Source organism: Micromys minutus (assembly GCF_963924665.1).
Source record: "Micromys minutus genome assembly, chromosome: X".
Taxonomy (NCBI): Eukaryota; Metazoa; Chordata; class Mammalia; order Rodentia; family Muridae; genus Micromys; species Micromys minutus.
In genome coordinates, this window is record NC_137970.1 from 115,125,175 (window position 1) to 115,148,566 (window position 23,392).

At 35.8% G+C, this 23,392-nt stretch overlaps 1 protein-coding gene across 1 annotated transcript in view; it reads right to left on the bottom strand.

Annotated features, from left to right (window-relative positions):
- Positions 1–23,392, bottom strand: part of ATP11C (ATPase phospholipid transporting 11C (ATP11C blood group)) — a 186,763-nt gene that overhangs the window by 12,554 nt on the left and 150,817 nt on the right. The window contains exons 24-26 of the mRNA XM_080909665.1: positions 6,987–7,114; positions 4,273–4,408; positions 2,310–2,375 (exon numbers count right to left, since the gene is read on the bottom strand). Coding sequence (XP_080765791.1) covers positions 2,310–2,375; positions 4,273–4,408; positions 6,987–7,114 — 330 coding nt within the window. The remainder of the gene's footprint in view (positions 1–2,309; positions 2,376–4,272; positions 4,409–6,986; positions 7,115–23,392) is intronic.

The window sequence follows — 23,392 nt, forward strand, 5'->3', positions numbered from 1 at the left end:
AACAATTGGCACTGAATATAGTGCATACATTCTACATATCTCAAAATTCAAATATTTTGTTTTGTTTAAGTGACCTAACCTATCACAAAAAACCCTAAGATGGGGAAAGTGCTACTTTTAGATCTCTTTTATAGAAGTTAAAATACAGAAGCAGAGTTACATGCCCAAGGACACAGAGGTATGAAATGCCAAGCCTGAGATGAATTCCAATATTCTATTTAAAATCCTACACAAAATGTTGGCAAAGTATTTTAGTAGGTAACGTGTTTGTTGGAAAACCTGAAAACCTAAGTTATTCCCATTACCAAAGGGGTAAATTGTTCTCTTACCCTCACAGGCATGCTATGGAACACAAACAAACACACACACACACACACACACACACACACACACACACACACACACACTCACTCACACAAAATTCTTTATTACTGAATTAGCAGATGAATACAAATGAATAAAAAGTATTAGAATAAAAATCCATAAAGAATATTGGGCGATTCTATCACAATGATATTTCTGAATTGTTTCAACCATACTACATTTGAAATATTACTAGAACGATCAGAGGAATTTGATTATGCTTTCTCAACTATTAAAGTTTCAATTTATGAGTCTCCAGGACAGCATTTAACAAGGCTTTATAGCATTATTACATGGTTCCATATCAATGACAATGGTTTTGTCAAAATTACCTTTTTTCTGTCATACAGATAATCTTTGTTTATTTTTGAGACAGGGACTTTCACTCAACCCATCCTTGCCTGTAACTATATAGGACAGGCTTGTCTTGAATTCCAAATATAGGGATTACAGACATACATAATCATGTGTAGCCCTGTCACCTATCTTTATATACTTCATTAAGTAACATATAGCTACATTTTAATAATTAATAGATTTTATAAAATTGCATTACAACCAACTTTTTTTGTATTCATGTCTTGTATACAGACATTTACTTCAATGTCTTAATCACTAAAATTATTGTAAGGCCAGCCAGGGATCCTTAAATTGAGTCCAATTTTTTAAAGATCCAATTTTTTAAAAATATTAAACATGTTTAAGTGGCTACAGAGATGGCTCAGTGGTTTAAGAGCAATAGCTGCTCTTCTCGAGGATGCAGGTTCATTTCCTATCTCCCACATGGCAGCTCACAGATGTCTCTAACTCCAGTCCCAGAAGATCTATTGTTTTATTCTGGCCTCAATGGACATTTTATGCATATGGTGTTCTGACACACATACAAGCAAAGCATCACACACACAAATAAAAATTTAGATCACTTGCTTTAGGACTTTTCTCATTATGAATCAAAAGCTACAATAAAAAATATAAAAGAAATTATTGCCTATTTCTTTTGAACAATAAAAGAAATTCAGATAAGCATTTTATTATATGTTTATATGTATGTGCAGCAAATGTGTGTAGATACTCAAAGAGGCTGTGCCCTGCAGTTGATATTACAGTCAGTTGTGAACCTTGCAACATGGGGTAGGAACAGAACTTCAAGTTCTCTGCAAGTGCTGTGCAGAGCCATCTCTTCAGCTCCCAGATAGAATTTCTTAGCAAGGAAACACTATAAATATACATTCATGAGCTTTCAGCCTGTTTATATGTAATTTAGTATAATGCCTTAAAAACAAGTTTTTTTTTTTCTTTGCAAGCAGATAGCCTTTTGATTAGCGGTGGGAATCCATGCCCATTTCTGCTTCTGGTTTCTAATGTATTATTTGAGTTTTGTTTTTATTTTTGGTTTGTTTGCCTATTTGGTTTTTTCCCCTTTTCTTTCTTTTCTTTTTTATTGGGAGACATAAAGAAAGGAAGGGAGGCAGGGAGGGAGGGAAGGAGAGAGAAGGGAAGGAGGGAGGAAGGGGGAGGAGAAGAGGGAAAGAGGGAGAGAGTGAGAGGGAAAGGGAGGGAGAGGGAAAGAGGGAGAGGAAGAGCAAGCACGAGTGAGCATATGGATTTACGTAGGTACAGAGGATCTTGGAGAAATTAGGGAAGGGGGAAAGCATAATCAGAATATACTAAATTTCTTTTTGATAACAGAACAAAACAAACAATACCAGAGATTAAGAAGGAATAGATTTCCAATGTAAGTATGATGTCTGAATATCTTAATACTAAAACAAAATAGCATAGAATATGTAGTAGGCAAAAATGATAAACAGTATACAAATGCTAAAACCCTTAGCAGCACACTCTTTTTAGTAAGCATGCAGAGAAGAGCTTGGAAAACAAACAGTAATATAAAGATTAAGTGATAAAAGTTATACAAAATGTATTTGAATGAATAAAAATCTAACCTTCAGAGTTACAGTGAATACCAAGACTGTAAAAACAATGGTTCCAAATGTCCAATTTCCATAAATCTGAAAAACATTTAACAATTATATGTATCATGAATACACAAGCCTGCTGAAATAAAAAGTCAAGTTTAATCCTGAATGTAACTGACAACAATCTTTTTATGAATTACTTGGGAAAACAGATGGTCACTAAGATAAAGTTGCAATGTTAGACTTTTATGGATAGATACACCACACTGGTTTGATAAAGGAAGAGGAAAAAGAAGGAAAAACTACTATTTCACTAGAAGCACCGCTCATTAAAATAAATGACTCATGCCACTAATAAGTTTGATGTTTTTGTCTTAGAATATAAGGACAGTTCTCGCATAAATATGAATGGCCTCCCATTTTTAAAGGGAGTCTAATTTTCTGACTATGAACACTCTGCCTGTTAGCATGTGCACACCAGAGAAGCAGTACCACTTATAAATCCAAAGGATGGCAATGAATGGCACATATGCTTACCAAACGCTGTCAATATCTGAATGCATAACATTGAAACAGAAAATAAGATGTAAAACGTTTTTACAAAATAAAAACAAAATAAAGTTAATAGAAGAAAAAAAAGGATCCAACCAAATCATACATGGGTGTAGCTGCTGATAATTCTTACACTTATGTAATTTTAGCAAACATTAAAAGGATGGTGACATATACAATAAAATCTTAATTTGGATTTTATAAACTCAAAATACAAAGCAAATTAGAAAAGGCTGGGCCACTGATTCTTATGTATCACCTGGTATGTTGGCTAAGTCAATGAATATCAACATAAAACAAAGCTGAAGCAAAGTATTTTTCAGCAGTAGCCAGTTATGTGCAAGAATATGTTTTCGTGTCAAGAATAAAGAGTAAAAGTCACAGAATCACTCATAAGTGAAGGATCTAAAAAGATCATAAAACTGGATCTCTACTTACTAAACAAAAGTTGACTTGGAAAGCTAATGTGACTTTCCCAATGCTACCCAAGATTTTGCAGCACCATCTGTGGCAAGTGCTTGGGATATGTATTCTAAGGGTAATTAATATTTTTCTCATAGTTATATTATGATTAGTAATTAGGATTCATACTAAAGTAACTTAGTCCAAATTAGAGGGGCCTTATTGTAATAACTAATTTGAAAGTATCATCTATATTCATTGAGCATATACTTTTGTAAGGCGTGTTAGTTATGTAGGTTTCAGACATATATAATAAATTATTTTTGAAACATGATTTTGCTTCATATTTATGATTAGTAAGAATAACCATAAAAGATGAGTTCCAAACATGGCAAAGGAGAACATAATAAAAACAACATGCGAGGCAGAAGGTTCAGTTTTCAGTGTGGCTACAGGAAGGTCTCCTCCCTTGCTTCGGTCATTTTCTCCTAGACTACATGTAGGCCAAAACTGTCCCAGTGCAGCTACTCACTGATATTGCCATTTTCTCAGAAGACAGGAGCAGAACCAACAGAGCTCTTCAAACAAACAAACATACATCACTGTACTCCCACGTTGAAAAGCAAGAAGAGAAAAGATTTCCCTCTTTACATACTGGTCTAACACTACAGAGACACAGTGCTATCTGCTTCAACTCCAAACACAGAAAGCTACTAACTATGAATTAGAAATGCGGATGGTCAGGTTGTGTAGTAGCATGGAAAAAGACTTTTTATATTACAACACACAGCTATAAAGTCTAGAATATCAAGAACTCTCTTCACTTCTTCAAAACTCCAGATAAATTAAGATTCAAAACGGTTTGCTTAAGCTCTCTTCCTACATACACATATAAAAGGAATGCCGTATGCTAGTAACTTCTTTGTGAAAGAACTAGTATCAAAAAGTTTGCAAAATGAAAACTGAAAAATTAATACCACAAGAGTATGTATGTGATAAATGTCATGCCTATAAGAAAAGTACATGTTCTTTTTACCTTTCCATTGTCTTCTAAGGATGTAGTCTGAAAAAGAAAATAAGTCCCAAAGAAGAATACTGTCCCTTCAAATGCAGCCAGAAATGTCCAATATAAGAAGGGTCCCAACTGTAACATAGCATTGCCGGTAATTTTCCTATTAAGAAATGGAGGGAAAAATTAGTAAATCTCTATAGGCTGTTGAGTTAAAGATACAAGAAAAGAAGAAAGGTGGACAGTTTTGATCTTTTCATAATTAAGGGCCTACCCTAATGATCAGGAAGATTTTTAATAAAAGGATAGACTGACCAAAGTTCTATTTTCGTGTAATCAGATATCAGTTCTAATGTGGTATACTACAGTAAGCTAACCACAGTTCACAATAGTTGGACACTTCCAAGATAGGCAGAAGACATTGAAGGTCATCAGCACAAAAAAAAAAAAAAAAAAAAAAAAAATGATGGTATTTGAGAAGATGAAAACATTAACTACTCTGACTTTATCATTATGCATTTTATAGAGGTACTGAACTATAATACCACAGTACATAAACAGTATATATTATAAGTTAATAAATACTGATGTCTGACTTACATCTGCATTCTGATTTTACTGATATGATATATAACCTGACATCAGAGTATTTTAAAGTTCCTCAAGTATAGGAATTCACTCAGTAAGAGACAAAGCTAATACAGTCCTGCACTAAATTAACTTTAAACATATGTTCTCTTAGATGGGTGTACTGGTACAAGCCTTTAATCCCAGCAGAAGCAGGTGGCTCTCCAAGGTCAGCCTGGTGTCTCAAAACAGACAGATAGACAAACACAGTAACAAAAGTACATACATTTTTATTAGATACTCTGTTTTTACATTTGAAATGTTATCCCTTCCCCCACTCCACTTGTCTCCATGATGGTATACTTGCTCCTAATCACCCTCCCCACCTCAGTGCCTTGGCATTCCCTACACTGGGAAAAAGTACCCTCCCTGCACCAAAGGCCTCTTCTTACATTGATGCCAGATACTGCTATCTAACACGGGGACCCCAATGAAGAAACTAGAGAAAGGACTGAAGGAGCTGAAAGGGTCTGCAACCTCATGGGAAGACCAACATTATCAAACAGACCCTCCACAGTTCCCAGGTACCAAAACACCAACCATTGAGCACTCATGGAGAGACCCATGGCTCCGGTTGCATATGTAGCTGAAGTACATATATTCTTAATGCCACCAAGTTTTCTAACTGCATCTGCTAATATATAATTTCTTATTGAATGTGTAACCTCTTTTTAAGTAGGTCTTAATTTTCCACTAAGTCAAATCACTTGTTAGAAGCTGTACAATGATGTCCTGATAAATGGCAGGTAGACAGTAAAATTAAAACTTCAAAACTAGCATATTCTTCTCTGTCACTATCAGAAAGTGAAATGAAGCAGATCTGAACAGAGAAGATGGGTTTGTGTATCTCCTTTTTCCTTCTACTTCCAATTCCCTTTACCATGTGTCAAAGGGTATCTAATCACTTAAATAGCACACCAACTGATAATACTACAGAAATGTCATTGGGTGACACTGACAAATCATTCAACATTTTATCTTATAGGACTTTTAGGTGCAAATCTGGAATTCAAAGGATGTTGTCTATAAACAAAAAAGTAGGAGAAGATGTGGCTGTTTCTCAGAAACAGGAAAATTATCTCTCTAAAGACCCTTGGAGTTAGTGCTTATTTATCCAATGTGACTTTTCTAGTCACTGACTTGTACTAGGGCAAAGAGGACAAGAGTAAAAAGTGATTCCTGACCTTGCAAAAATCTATGGGAAAAATTGCCAAGGGTATTATGGTATACTGAATTACCAGTCAGACTTTGTAGCGACACTTAGATGAAGCTGTTAGAAATTCAGACTAGGTAGGCTACCCAGCATGAAGGAAAGCATAAAGACAGACCAAACAAAACAACAAAACCAAGAATGAGCATCTGGAGAAAGGCTGACTAGCAGCACAGCTTGAGGATCTCCATATGATATACAGGAAGTGTTACCAGAATGTTGTTTAAAGGCCAAGAATTTAGTTACCTGTTCTCTTTACAAAATAATTATTTCAGTTTTCAAGTTTCTACTAAGAATATAAAAATAACCAAATGTTTCACAGAAATATTTTTAAAATGTCTGAGTTACTAAGTTCTAAAGGTAAAATATGCAATGTCACCATTAAAATTCAGTAGGACACTTTAGAGACCCATGTTTATACAGAACTTATCAAGGTTACACTATTCTGTTGTCTAGAAACAAGCTAAGATCAAGTTTGATCAAAGTGGTACCCACTGCTTACAATCTTAGGAAGGTAAGTTGCACTTTAGGCTGGGCCATAGTTATGTGATAGCCTTTATTTTACATCTCCATGTAAGACTGCAATAACTTGTGACCTATTTATATATCACAGATATATGCATTTAAGTACAGGACTGATATCTAGAAAAATGTACCACTTTCCTGTTGAATGATCTGTCTTAGTTGAACCACTTAATGAACCAAGTGATCAGTTCTGTGTCCTTCCTATGTGTAGATGAAATAAAACACACTACTTAAAAGCCCAGCATGGCGACTTATATACCAACAATACCAGGACCAAAACAAGAGGACTTCACAACTTTTATGCTAGTCTGAGCTACACCATGAATTCCAAACAAACTTGGACTCCAGAGTGGGAAATTGAATGCTATTTCCAACTTACATATACAATCGAGGGTCTGCAGTCAGAGCATCGATATTGATGTGCTGTTCTAGTAGACTGTACGCCAGGATGGGCAGGGATGTGAAACAGATATTGTACATTGTAAGATAAGCAGCATCATAGAGTGGCTGAAAAGACAGACAAACAGAAAAGCAATGTACTGCAGTCACTCATCTATGAGATAATTACGTATTTGCAAAACTTCTAGCTAAATTGTTTTTTTAAAATGCTTTTTGGGGCAACAATGAAAAATTTGTAAATAAAGTTCACCTCACCTGGTAAAGATTGAAATATTGAAAAAGTCTATGTCATGATAAACATAGGATCAAAATCTTAATATTTCCTACGAACTTTACATAAAATATTTCAGCTGCTAAAAATGTAGATACTCAGTAATTATTTTAGAAAAAAAATATGTACAATCCAGGAGTCCTTAGAGAAACTAAACCATAGGCAGTAGCCAATTGACACTGCAGATTGTTTCTGGATATTACTTTATGCATATTGGATTGATATTTAACAACCCCAAATAGTATAATAAAGCTCAAATTCTACAATAAAGCCATTTTAGCGCCCTTTCCCCAAGAGTTCCTATTGTGTGTTCTTCCTCCCTAAGAACTAATAAATCTAATTCAATCAACTCTAAATATGTGCCTAGTGATCTTTGTCTTAAGTTCTTTGATGGTATTGAGCCCCCAAAACAGAAGATGGAATCCTGCAAGTGTTCAGTAAACACTAGACATGCCTTATTTGTAAAGGTCAACAAGGAATCACACAACTTTTCAAAAAAAATTCTAAAGACTAAAGTTATGTATATGTGTAGGTCTGTGCATGGATAAGTTTATGTTGATGTATGTCCAATGGGCTAGAGGAGGGTGCAAGAACCCCACGGAGCTAGAGTTACAGAAGGTTGTGAGCTATCCAATGTGGGAGCTAGTAACTAAATTCAGGTTCTCTGTTAAAGCACTATGTGCTTTAAAACACCATGCCACTTCTCTAGCCTACAAAACTTCTATTGAAAAAAAATTCTAAGTATTTTATGAACTCCATTCAGATACAAGTTCAGCATTAGATATACACTGCTTGGTACTATCATATAACCAGTTTGTGTTGTCTGAATTAAAGGCATACTGCACACACACTTTAACGTTTATATACGTAAGTATTCTCTGGTTAATAAAATTCATTTAAACATGACACTAATCAATACAACTGCGTATTTTTAACCAGTGAAGTAAACACACAAGTATAATGAAAAGTCATGTGAAAAGGTTGGAAACAACTGAAGAGAACTTTTTAGTTCATTCACTAGTTGGCATCAATCCATTAACAGAAAGCACAGTAAGGGTGTAGAACAGGGCTCGGACCATCTGCCACCAGGAACAGCAGAGACACAGAAACACAGGCCTGGTGAGAAGGGGTTCCGACTAGCCAGGGAGCAGAGAGATCTCTGCCTAGCACGTGCGAAAAGTGCACCCCTGTCCTGCCTGATCCAAGGACCAGGAACCCAGCATTGGGCCCTCTGTTCCCACCCGGCGGCTTTTGGGTACAGAACAGGCACTCGGACCAAAGCAAAGAAAGAATACTAAAAGCAGTAAGGGAAAAAGGTCAGGTAACATATAAAGGCAGACCAATCAGAATCACATCCGATTTATCAACAGAGACTATGAAAGCTAGAAGAGCCTGGACAGGCATCATGCACACCTTAAGAGAGCACAAGTGCCAGCCCAAGCTGCTATACCCAGCAAAACTATCAATCACCATAGATGGAGAGATGAAGATATTTCAAGACAAATCAAAATTTACACAATATCTGACCAAAAACACAGAGCAATTAGACAGCAAAAGGAAATCAAAGGGATACAAATTGGAAAGGAAGAAATAAAAACATCAGTTTGCAGATGACATGATAGTGTACTTAAGTGACCCCACAAATTCCACCAGAGAACTTCTACAGCTGATAAACAAGTTCAGCAAAGTGGCTGGATACAAAACTAATTCAAACAAATCAGTAGCCTTCCTCTACTCAAAGGACAAACATAAGGAGAAAGAAAATACGGAAAAGATACCCTTCACAATACTCACAAACCATATGAAATACCTTGGTGTGACTCTAACTAAGCAAGTGAAGGACCTATATGACAAGAACTTCAAATCTGTAAATAAGGAAATCGAGGAAGATCTCAGAAAATGGAAAGATCTCCCATGCTCATGGATTGGAAGGATCAACATTTTAAAAAATGGCCATCTTACCAAAAACAATCTACAGATTCAATGCAATCCCCTTCAAAATTCCCACCCAATTCTTCATAGAGTTGGAAAGAGCAATGTGCAATTTCATCTGGAATAATAAAAGACCTAGAATACGGAAATCCATCCTCAACAACAAGAAAACATCTGCAGGAGTCACTATCCCTGACCTCAAGCTATATTACAAGGCAATTGTGCTGAAAACTGCATGGTACTGGTACCAAAATAGGCAGGTGGATCAATGGAATAGAATAGAAGATCCAGAAATGAGTCCTCACGTATATGGTCACCTGATTTTTGACAAAGGAGCCATAAACATTCAATGGAAAAAGGACAGCCTATTCAACAAATGGTGCTGGTCCAACTGGCACTCAGCATGCAAAAGAATGAAAATAGACCCTTTCTTATCTCCTTGTACAAAGCTCAAGGGTAAGTGGATCAAAGATCTCCACATTAAACCAGTTACACTGAAACTATTAGAAGAGAAAGTAGGGAAAACCTTAGAACACATAGGCACAGGAGAAAATTTCCTGAACAGAACACCAATGGCTCGTGTTCTAAGGTCAAAGATTGACAAATGGGACTTAATGATATCACAAAGTTTCTGTAAGGCTAAGGACACTGTCAAGAAAACAAAACAGCAGCCAACAGAGTGGGAAAAGATCTTTACCAACCCCACATCAGATAGAGGCCTAATATCCAAGGGATACGAAGAACTCAAAAAGCTAGACACCAGAGAATCAAACAACCCTATTAAAAAATGGGGTACAGAGCTAACCAAAAAGTTCTCAATTGAGGAATATCTAATGGCTGAGAAACATCTAAGGAAGTGCTCTTCATCCTTAGCCATCAGGGAAATGCAAATCAAAACAACCCTGAGATTCCACCTCACACCAGTCAGATTGGCCAAGATCCAAAACTCAGATGACAGCAGATGCTGGCGAGGATGTGGAGAAAGAGGAACACTTTTTCACTGTTGGTCGGGTTGTAAACTGATACAACCACTCTGGAAATCAGTCTGGTGATTCCTCAGAAAGTTCTACACAGTACTACCTGAAGATCCAGTTATTCCACTTCTGGGCATATACCCCAGAGACACTCCAATATACAACAAAAACGCATGCACCACAATGTTCATAGCAGCTCTATTTATAATAGCCAGAAGCTGGAAAGAACCCAGATATCCTTCAGTAGTTGAATGGATACAAAAATTGTGGTATATTTACACAATGGAGTACTACTCAGCTATCAGAAACAATGACTTAAGGAAATTCTTAAGAAAATGGCTGCATCTAGAGAATATCATCCTGAGTGAGATAACCCAGTCACAAAAGAACAGACATAATATGCCGTCACTGATAATGGGATACTAACCCCAGAAAGCTCTGAACACCCCTGAAACAACTCACAGACTGTGTGAAGTTCAAGAAATAAAGAAAAGAAAAAAAAAACATTATGCTCAATCCTTACTCACCAAGGAAACTTTGACTAATTCAGGGTTACATCCTGTTTTACATGTACTTTATGCTCATTGTAACTAGTAAGATTTTAATGCATACTATCAAACCTTTGAATAAAAAAAAGTCAAGCACTGATAAAAATGTATTCGTATACTTTTATGCAAAAATGCTTAAAATGTGTTCATTTATCTTTGTTTTTTAAAATAAAGTTGTTCAAAAAAAAAAAAGAAAGAAAGAAAAGAAAGCACAGTAAGTGCCAACCACTGAGGACAGATATGATTCATCCTTTATTCACCAATGTGTTTAAATTCAAGACAGAGAGTAAGTAGAGTTGGGAGTATAAAGGGAGCTGACAGACCCAGAGGAAGGGATCACGGCACTATTTGGTTTCATCGAAAACAGGGCAAGAGATATAGTATATTCAACATTCTCAATAAAACCATAAGGATGATGGGTCTGCACAGAAAATGAAGACAATTTTCACATACTTTCTATGAACAAAGGTTTAATATCAGCCAATAATATTTCAGTGAATTTAAAATCATAAAATGTGCTATATTTCTAATTTTCCAATTAGTGCTAGTTTATAACATACTCTATTATGTTTGCTTTGGAAAGTACCTATTTTCACTAATGAGTAAATTAAAACGGCAACTCCTCAGGTTGATTGGTGTGTAATTTAGTCTTACATTTGCTTCAAACAAAAGAAGCATCAATCTACTTTTGCTTCAGGAAGGAAATGTAAGGTTACGTGAGAGTTAATTGCAATTCTTAGATGCATAATTTGAGGAGACAGAATGTCCTACAAACAAGGTTTATTTGATAATACTGTCATCTTATTAAACCTATTACAAATGTATCCTTTTCATGGAAAAAACCGACAATATCCTAGCTTTGCGAAAGAAAACAAGTTTTGTTTTGTTTTGTTTTGTTTTTTTTTTGGTTTAAAATAGACTCAATTTCTACATTTTCATAGTCCACTCTGAATTCCAGAAAGTAGCTAATAAGGCTATGGATTGAAAAGGACTACACAAATGCACTCCAAACACACAATAAAGCATGCTGCTGCCAGCACTAACTCAGGTCCAAAGTAAAAAGTAAAGATAAATACTTTATATCACCTCCTCAGAGACCAGCCATCCCCTTACCTGGAACATTTCTAAGATGTCTGCTTAGTTTCTTCCCTAGGGTACTCATCTCTGTCTGCATGTTCTTTTATAAGAGAGACTGGTCCCGATAGCTCTTTTAAAATAGTAGCCTCTTACCTTGTTACAGCATATCATTTTATCATTATGTTTTTATAACCTTTATATTTTCCCCCAGAGCACTAATATAGTATCACACATCAAATATTTAATTGTCTGCCTCTTCCCCATCACTATATTGCAAGTTTTATATATGATAAGACATTTGTTTGGATTATTGTAATATCCTAAGGGAAAAAATTACTTTCTAGCATTTAGGATCAAGATAAAGCTTACTTCTAAATTTGAAAATTCGGTCATAGATACTCTAGTCAAAGACAGTCATAGCATGGTTCCCCAGCTTGGCAACATCATTAAAGTGCTTATGGACTAACCAAATTTCTGAGTCAGTCATCATTACAGTTCTTGTATCTGCCACATTTCTACTAAGAAGGGAACGTACCTGTTGTGAGAATCCACAGAAGAATTGGTACAAAAACTGTGGCAAAATGAAGCAAAGGTTCTGGAAAATATTAAGACAAAAGTTAGTATTTTCACTCAACTTTAAAACGAAGCAGCACTGTACAAAGTCATTCTTAAGTCCTTCTAATGTTAGAATGCTATAATTCTCTATTGCAAAGATGTAAAGAAATTAGTTTCAAATGAATAATTTACACTAAGATTAACTTTTGCCCTTACCTAAGTAAAAGAGGATCTCTCATCTATGAGAACCTCTTGCTATTTTCTAATTTTTCCTTTCTTTCAAGGTTTCACACTATAGTCCACGGTATCTCAGAACTTGCTATATACTCTTATCTGGTCTCAAACTAATAGTTTCCTTCTGTTTCAGCCTCCTAAGTGCTGGATTGCAAGTATATGACACCAGACAGAAATAAAAATCATTTGACATGATTTAACACCTAGAGTATTGTCCATTAAATATAAATTGGATTTATACAATCACTAGACTTACATAATATTTAAAGTATGTATTTTTATCTTAGTGTCTGTGCTGTATCCTGTTCAGAAAGTATTTTCCTATGTCAATGGGATCAAGGCTATTTCCCACTTTCTCTTCTATAAGGTTCAGTGTATTGTATTTGGCTTTATGTTGAGGTCTTCTGAGGTGGAATTGAATTTTATGCATGGTGATAAATATGGATCTATTTGGATTCTTCTACATGCAACCGTTTAGTTGAACCTGCAAATTATTTTAAAGATACTATATTTTTCCAGTATGTATTTCTACCTTTTTTGAAAAAATAAGGTGTCCATAGATATACAGATTTATGTCTGGGTGTTCAATTCAATTCTATTGAACAACATGTCTTTTTTTCCCTAGTGCTAATACCACACTGTTATTACAATAGCTCTGTAGCACAACTTGAAACAGGGGATAGTGAGACATCCAACAGTTCTTTTACTATTTAGGATTATTATAGTGGTTTTAGGTGTCTTGTATTTACATATGAAGCTAAAGATTGTTCAAGATCTGTGAAGATTTTGATGGCAACTGCATGGAATCTGTAGATAGCTTTTTGGTAGTTTTAGCCCTTTTAACTGTGTTAACCCTACCCTAACCCAAGAGCATGGGAGATATCTCCACCTCCTGATAGCTTTTTCAATGGCTTGAAGGATCTTTGGTTTGGTGAGGTCAAGACTTGGTTTCTCTGTATAGCCCTGGCTACCCTAGAACAAACTCTGTAGATCAGGCTGACCTCAAACGTGGAAAGATTCACCTGCTTCTGCCTCCTGAGTGCTGGGATTAAAGGTACAACACTACCACCTGTCTGAAGTTTTTAGTATACAAATTAGAGTTACTCCAAGATATGTTTTTTGTTATCTGAGGCTAAGGTGCTGTTTCCCTGATTTTTTTCTCAGCCTATTTGTCACTTGTATATAGGTGGGCTACTAATTTTTTGAGTTACGCTTCTTTTCAGATAATTTACTGATGATGTTTATCAGTTATAGGAGTTGCTTGGTGGAATTTTTGAAATATATATATGTATATATATGTGTGTGTGTATGTATATATATAATATATATGCATATGTGTATGTACATATAATCTGTAAATGACAATCATCTGTGGATGACCATACTTTTGATCTCTGTCCACTGTTCCCCATAAAGCTTCAAGTACTCTACTGAATAGATATGCAAAGAGTGAACAACCTTTTCCTGTTCCAGATTTTAGTGGAATTGCTTTGATTTTCTCTCCATTTCATTTGATGTTGATTATAGGCTTGCTATAAAGATATGTTCCTTGTACCCCTAAATTCTTAGTGACTTTTATCATGAATGCTGTTCGATTTTGTCAAAGGCCTTTTCAGCATCTAATAAAATGATCATGTTTATTTTTCTTTTAGTTTGATTATATGGTGGATTACACTGACAGCTTTTTGTATGTTGAACCATTCTGCATCTCTGGATAAAGCCTATTTGATCTTGGTCTTAAGGATGAATGGGATCAAGGCAAAGTAGTATTCATTTTAAACATATATGGTAAAGCCAGGCAAAATGGTGCATAGCTGTAGCTCTAGAGCTCAGGTGGCAGAGGCAGAACAATGGCAAGTTCGAGGTCCTTCTGGTCTACATAGGGAGGCACTGTTTCAAACATAAATATACATTTAAAAGAGCAAGACCACCACAAGAACATAACAATCCAAAATTCATATATGATAAGACAGTGTCAGACTGAGGGGTTACCATAACAGACAGAATAATGATCAGACAACAAAGAGCAAAAATTCTAAGAGGTAAGTTGGAAAGTAGTATATTCTAAAGTTCCCTGGTTGGATTACATGAGTAAGAGTGAATGAAGAAACAAACACAAACTTGTAACTAAAGTACTCTATTAATGGGGAAAGACTTTGAAAATGGATAAAAAAGATGGCTCATCGGCAAAGAGTTCCAGAGATGACACAGGCTTTTTTCCATCATACAGATGAACAATGACCTTAATACCAGCTCCAGGGTCACAACGTGCTTTTGGGCACCTACACACACACACACACACACACACACACACACACACACACACACACACACACACACACACAATTAAATATATATCTTTTAAAAAGAAGAGGGAATACATTTTTTTAATGCTAAGCCAAAGATAGTTACAAGAGTAGAACTTTCTGGACAAAAGACAGTTGTATAAAAGGAACAGTGGTGAGTAAGTAATGTAGATGATAACGAACACGGAAAGCATCATCTACATAAACAATCTCTAATATATCCTTTGTTGAGAACGAGGCCTTAACAATTTCTAACCATTGGTTAACATTTGGTAAGTTAAAGCTTGTTTTGTTCTTTTAACAGAGCATTCATTCCATCTGGTGGCATATGCTTGAATTACAGGCTAAAATCTATCTGGAGGCAAATCAAGCTTTTTGGGAAAAGTCAGATTATCAAACAAATCTACATGTCAAATCTTCATGGGAACCTCCTATTTTGGAAAGGCCAAAAGCAATAATCAGTGATGCCAAGCTCAACAGACCCTAACTCTGAAGGAGATTCCTGGATTTAACCTACTGTAGAAATACAGTTCTCATACTTCCTAGCTGTAGAACCAAGACCAGTTATAGCATTTCCCTGAGGTCTAATTTTTTAAAGTATGGGATAGTTTATTTAAGGCATGGGGAGGGGAGTTGAGGAAGGAGTAGAGACAGAGAAAGGCAGGGGAGAGTAGAGGCAGGACAGAAACATATGGAAAGGCAGAGGAGGGAGGGGAATGGGGAGAGAAGGAACAGAGAGAGTAAGAGAGACATCTATTTTTTATATATTTAAAAATGAGAAGAGGGCATGTTGTCCCAATGTAGGGGAATGCCAAGGCAATAGGGTGAAGAGGGGGATCAGAAGGGAATGTACCTCTGTGAAGGCAACTGGAGGGGGAGAGGGGATGGGAGCAGGGCGCGGTAAAGGGATAACATCTCAAATGTAAATTCAGAGTATCTAATAAAAAAATAAAAATGAGATACTATAACTTGCATCATAGAAGACTTAATCAGGATTAATTAATTAGTGAAATGCTTCTGTTAAACAATAATCTGTTTTACATACACTGGGTTCATTATTATCATCTAAGTTGTAATCTTCCTTCCTCAATGTTTAGCCCCAAAACTAGTTAATACAGACTGGTAGGCAAATCTGGAAATTTAGGGTATGGATGGAGAATACACACACACACACACACACACACACACACACATACACACACACACACACACACATTATGCATACATTTTCACTTCTATATACACAGAAACTTATTATCTATAAACATTTTATTTTCCTTACTTTTCCTTCTTGTTTTAGAGACAAAGTCTCCATCATTTACCTTAACTCTGCCTGTTCTCAAACTCATACAAACCAGGCTGGCCTCAGACTTAGGATCAATCACACTCAGGAAGCAAACACTTCCGGAGTGCTGAGATGAAAGGTGTGTGCCACTGTAACTGGCCCATTTTAATGTTTTTATTCAACAAATGCACATATAGGAGCTTTAGCATCTGGTGCTATATGTAGCTGGAATGATCACTGATGATGAGTCATTTGATGAGAAATAGATGAGAGAATGAATGAAGAAATGAAACAGAAGATGTTAGACAAATGGTGGACATCATATAGGTGTGATCTGTAGACTATGTAAGGAAAAACCGGGGAAGACTAATAACAGCTATCAGAAAGGTGATAGCCACAAAGGTCTCTAGCCTAATCCAAAGTGAAATAGGAAACCTTGAAGAGCAGAACAGAAAAAATACTGAATCTGACCTGAAGGGATAGCATAGCCTGGGTAACTCACTCCTCTCTTTGAGAGTGATCACTGAAATAATACTTAAAAGAGAGAGACTCAAAAATCAGCATAATACTCTCAGTAAAAGACAAAGGAAGAAGAAAGAAAGGAGACAAAAGTTATGCAGGAAAAAAAGGGAAAAGGTAGGCAGGAAAAAGGTTTTCTGAAAAACACCTTTTCCTTGGCACTGAACTGAAACAGCTGTAGAATACCATTTTAAAAGACCCCAGCTAAGCTGATGGCTCCAGAGGCTCTAAACAAATTGCTCTGTACTCTCTGGAATCTCAAAGTGAACTATAGTCCAAACCTGACCAACATAATACCTCCACACTATGGTAAAGAAACACTGTCAAAAATCTCATAGTGCTCAGCTAGACATAGTGGTCAGAGACAATGTAAACACAGACACGTTTCCAAAGCAGAATACCCAAGAGGAGACAAACAGCTAAATGAAATAAGCAAACAAAGGATATAAAAACAGAATTCGACAGTTAGAAATACTAAAATAGAAAACAAATAGAAATACTGGAGACAAATTTTCTGTAAGTCAAACGGTAAGCTCCTTAAAAAGCTTCACCGATAGAATGGATCAAAAGGAGAACAGAATGTCAGGGCTTAAAGACAAGGCAGAGGAACTGAAAGATAAGACGACAAAGGTAAGTTAATATGAAAACAAGAGAGATGGCTCAGTGAGTAAGGGGATGAGGCCACACCTGGCATACCCAGGACTTACATGATAAAGGGAACAAATGACTTCTTCAAAATGCTGCAGCACCCACACACACACACACACACACACATATTGAGAACCACAATTGCATAATAACACTAAGGGTGTAGCATTGGCACAAATACTTTGTTAGTAACTAGCAGCTCTCTAATTGGCTTTAAGACCCATTCAACAAGAGGGTAATGATACCTGGTACTGGAAATGTCACTAACTACTGAGGGCTAGTGAAGTCATGGGTTTTAGAAGAGAACATACAACTATCAACTTACTAAATCAGTATTTAACTACACTCTAAACATCTGCTTAACATCGAGGAAACCTTTTATAGAAATGGAAAGATAACAAACATTACAGAAAACTACAAACAATCAAATGCAGGGTTGTGGATATCCAGTCCCAATAGCTACAGCTATAATACAAGTTCTCCACCTAAGGCCAGGGTGTTGTGGTAAATATTAAGATGTGGATTAACCTTTTACCCCGTGCTCGTGCTGGCCGGGGCCATCTGGCACTGCAGGGATCTCTAACTTGGCGCTCCATGCCGCCTCTAAGAACTCAGGCACGGTTCACTCCACCACCCCTGTTACTTCTGCGTGTTCCTTTCCTCCACTGCCCAGTACAAACATGACTCCATAGCCCAGTAACTTATTAAACAGGTTTATATGTTAAATTCTTAATCTACAAACCCTCTACACAGTAAGCTTACAACCAATGGACAATGATATAAACTGCCCTTCTATATGAGACAAATAAACCCATAGAAACACTTAGAAATAATAATAACACCCTTATCAAGCTAGAGATGCACCAAGAAACATACGCATCTGCCTCCACCTTAACATCAACCCACACCAGGGAACACTGAGGAAGAGAGGACAAATGGATCCTCTGTGAGACTGTATCTCCTTAGTACTATTAGAAGTTACACCTACAGAGTCTCACCAAAATTAGCACCTAAAGATCAGCTGAACAAGGACAAAAGGCCACAAAGCTTAAAGCCTATACGAGAAACAACAGGCAACTGAGGAATGTTGAAAATGGGAGAAAGCATATTCCCCAAGGAAGAACACACTAACTGGTTGCTTAATACCAAACTGTCAGCCCTGAAAACACATATGTAACTAACATCTAGATTGAGCAGGTTATATTCAGGAATGAATGTTTAAGTGTGTGTGTGTGTGTGTGTGTGCGTGTATGTATGTATGTATGTATGTATGTATGTATGTATGTATGTATGTATATGCATATGGGAAAGTTTGGAGAAAGGAAAGGGAAGGAAGAAATGATGTAATCATATTACAATTTCATAAATAATAGAAAAAAATCTGAAGTAAAAAGATAAATATATATACAAAACCAGAATCAATAAAATAAGCATTTGATTCTTCAAATTGATTTTATAAAAGGTCCATAAATCCTTAACTGAACAAACTACCTCTTTGCCTGGATCTATACACACACTCTTAATGGATAAAATATTATTATCTATGATTAAATATTAAGTTAAATTTATACTTTAAGACAGATGACTTCAAAATAACTTCAATTTTTTTTATATATCCATAGTAATGCCTTCGGTTTGATGCACAGAAATTAAACTGCAGAGTTTGGCATTGTGGTACACATCTGTAATTCTAGCACATGGGAGGCTGAGGCAGAGGAGTATGTGCCAGTTCGATTCAAATCTGGGCTACATTACAAAATCCTGGTTCAAAAAAAAATCCCCTGCAAAACAGCTAAATTATAAATATTTGATCACATACCTTGTAGAAGAAATATTGTACAAGATGTGCTATTCTCACATAGTATAGATGTCCATGAGCCAATAGCAGTTTCTTTAAGTGTTTAAACTTTGGAACAGAATAATCACTATTCCTGGCTGCTTGACGACCTTCTTTTCCTTTAATACCTAAAGAGAGAATATCTCCATATGGTGCCAATTTTTTTTTTAACAATGACCAAATGCCTGATTTTTTTTTTTATTTTGAAGTTGCTTAAATGTTACAAACCAAGTGTGTACCTTAGGTTTAGTTTTTTTTTTGTAATAAAAATGGGCTTTAACAGTGCTATTGGCACATCAAATAAAAGTATGTTTAACAGATAAGCTATTTATTAATATAATAATATAAAACAATTAAGAATAGTCATTATTTCAAGTACAAAGCAAAAAAAAAAAAAAAAATTATCCGGCAAGGAAAAAGCCACCTGAAATTATTTAATGCCTTCAGGATGTGCTTAATTATGCACAACACTAAACTGGCTATGATATTAAGTCAACTCAGAAGTCTGGGTTTTGTAGTCGGGGAAACCAACGAGAAGACAGTGCATCCCTGTCCCTGAATGAGGCTGAATAGCTACCCATGAATTTTATGAGTCATATTTCCACATTGGGTAATCAATGAGCAAACTTAGAATTCCATCCTAAATCATTCTACTTCTGAATGGGAGAAGGAATCTTGGAATCTAAACATCACTGTAACAATTTCCAAGACATAAATTCTATATGTGCGCCCAATAATATTGGGGTTTTAGCTTGAGTGATTAATAGCAATTGGGTGGGTGAAAACCTCATGGATGTGATAGAAAAATTGTTGGTGTATATGAATGTAAGACTTCAACACCAGAGCCTAAGGTAAATACCACTGTGTGGAAAATGAGCCAATTAGTAATCAGCTCTTAACTTCTAACAGTTAATAATCTCAAAAGAAAGAGAGCGGTTAAGAAGCAGCTTGACTAGAGATGTAAAAATTCTAATAAAATATCATCTATGCTGTCAAAATAAGAGAAAACTACACAATTAATTGTGGCTCAAGTACATTTGAAAAATCCATTTTGTAGCTGGGTGGTGGGGGCACATGCCTTTAATCTCAATACTTGGGAGGCAGAGGTAGGTAGATCTTTGATTTTGAGGCCAGACTGGTCTACACAGAGTTTCAGAATCACCAGAGCTTCAGAGAAACTCTGTTTCAAAAAGCCATAAAAAAACAAAACAAGGGGGCTAGAGAGATGGCTCAGTGGTTAAGAGCACTGACTCCTCTTCTAGAGGAGTCAATTCCCAGCAACCACATGGTGGCTCAAAACCATCTTTAATGGGGTCTGGTGCCCTCTTCTGGCGTGTCTGAAGACAGCTACAGTGCATGTAATAAATAAGCTTAAAAAAGAAAAAGGAAAAAGAAAGAAAGAAAAAAGAAAAAGAAAAAAACCCCCACCTTGCTTGGCAAATATAAAAATACTCTCTAAATACACTATTAGTAGAATCTTGGAATGTTCACTATGAGATGAAATCTTTCATTAGCTTAACAATTATTTTCAAACTCAAATTCCAGATCAGTAACCAAAACAATCTAGAGTAAACATGATTCAAGCTACAAAGCAATACTAATAATAAGACTTTATAGAGGCATCACATTAAATATGTCTTACCTATTCCTACATGGGATTCCAAAATCATACTGACATCATTGGCACCATCACCTATGGACAGCGTTATGGGGCTGCCTTTCAAGTTCTTCACCATCCTGACAATCTAAACATTAAGTACAAAAGAGACAGAAAAGTCAAAAGCAGAAATATACATATGCTTTCAGGTATAAAGTAACAAGTCATTTAAAATACAACACTAGCATCCCATTTGTTTCTAGGTCTGTATATACATAAATGCTCAAAACATTTCCAGCCATGCTTACTAAAAGCTGGCATGTTTCCTTCTTTTGCCATCTTTTCATGTGCTCTTTTAGATTATATTGTGAATGTGTAAGAGTGGAGGTCATAAATTGGATTTGAGGTAACATGTACAAAGCCACTAGAACAAGAACAGAAAAATCGGAACAGTGTTTTGGTTACTTTCTATTTCCTTTTTTCTAAAGACATCTCTTTTAGAATCTTCCAATGAGATAGGGACGCCACAAGAAGGCCAACAGAGTCAACAAACCTGGATCCTTGAGGAGTATCAGAAACTGAACTACCAACCAAAGAACATACATAGGCTGGACTTAGGTCCCCTGAACATATATAGCAAATGTGCAGCTGGGTCTTCATGTGGCTTCCCCCAACAACTGGAGTGGGGGATTACTCTTGATTGTTTCTTCTCTGTGTATAGCATTCCCTTAACTGGGCTGTCTTTTGGCTTTGGTGGAGAGAGAATGAGCCTGGTCCTGCAGTGATTTGTTGTGCCAGGATAGGCCTTCCCCTTCTCAAAGGAGGAGAGGAGCTATGTACATTGATGCAAAAAATAATGTCTTAATATTAATTATGGAGCTTATGGTAATTTTTGTACCTATCTGGCTTCCAATCAAATTTTACTAACGTTGCTCATTACCCAATATGGTTTGTTCTTTCTTTCAGATAGCTACATGTCAAAGGGTAGGTATCTTAACAGAGGTGAGAGTTGCAGAAAAATATTCAAAGTGGGTATACAAATTCAGTTACTTTCCATATAGTATCTTACCTAGATGTGAAAATGATTGCAGTATGGCTCAGTGTTATATTCATGGCAAATATTGAACAAAAATTGTTCACCTCTGGTGTTGTTAAACAAGTTCTGCTTTAGGGTTCTACAAATCTTCCTGGGAAAGTTACTTGTGGAAATATTTCAGTCTAAGCTGTCTTCACACTTGGTTTCAGATAGTCATTGCTTGATATCTATTTATTCTTAGGATTCCTTGAAATTTGGTAGCCTTAACAAGATATAAATGTTTCAGCTGCTAAATAATACTTTCTAAAAAGAATGACCCCTTGATGTCTCTAACTGGTTAGCTTTAATAAAATTCATTTCAATATAAATGAAGTGATTACAAATAATCTACGCAAGAAAGGCCACCATAGTAATTTCTTTAAATAATACTAAGATTTTAGTTGTGTTAAAAGCATTAAAAAATTTTACATGTACAATGCCGTTCGACATAAAAATGAAGTAAAATGTTAGCTTTTTTGTGTTCTGATCTCTCTTTTTCATTTGGTTCCTATAAAGAGCTTTACAAATGATTGTTGGAAACAATCTCTTATTTTTTTTAAGAAGATAAAGCTAAAGAATCCAAACTCCATTCAGTTTTGATGGCCTATAATAATGGTTAACTAATTTGCACTTGGTATATTATGTGCAGCGATGATTTCTATACCTTCAAGATTAAACAATATAGCTTGGAAGGCAATAAATCAAGGGTAACAATGTTTATTAAAAAGTATAGGTTAGGTTGAAAGATTAATTTGCCCTTGTGGAAAAAAAAAACAAAAGGATTTGTGGTAACTTACAATAAAGTCATGAAAGGTTTGGTAAGGTAAACATGGAGTCATTCTCCCATCTCTTCAAGTTACCCATACTAATAGTTTTTCTCTAAACTGTAGGTAGCTTTCAAGAAAAAGAAGTGATTTAACTAAAAATAGTTTTACTCAGCAAGTATGCAACATACCATTCAAAATAATGAAACAGATTATTTACAAATGCAAGTATATTAGATAAACATTAAAGATAATAGAACATGCTATCTGGACAGGAATGCATCTCATTATCCAATTATCCATATAAAAGCTGGTGAGATGGCTCAGTAGGTTAGGACACATGCTACCAAGTATTAAGACCTGAATTTGACCCCTGAAACCCATACAGAGAAGAAAGAGACTTCTCCAAGCTGTTTTCTGATCTCCACATGTGCAACAAAGTACATGTAGCACACAATACATAAGTCAATGTAAAAAAATTCCATATAAGAAAGAAAGCTTACAATATTGAGTTAAAGGAAAATGTTTGTTGATTAGGCATTATTTTCCAGACACCTAATTTAAATTACAAAATTCTAGTAAATTCTGTGTGTGCAGGGAAAAGAATAGGGTATTTCCAGAGGAAAGGAATGACATCCAAAGGCATACATGGAAGTAAAGCTAACACACACTGAAGGAGGTCTGCTGTGATCCTATCAGTGCATTTTCACATACAGATAATAGATTCAGGTCAACATGGAAGTTATGTACAAACAATAGAGCAC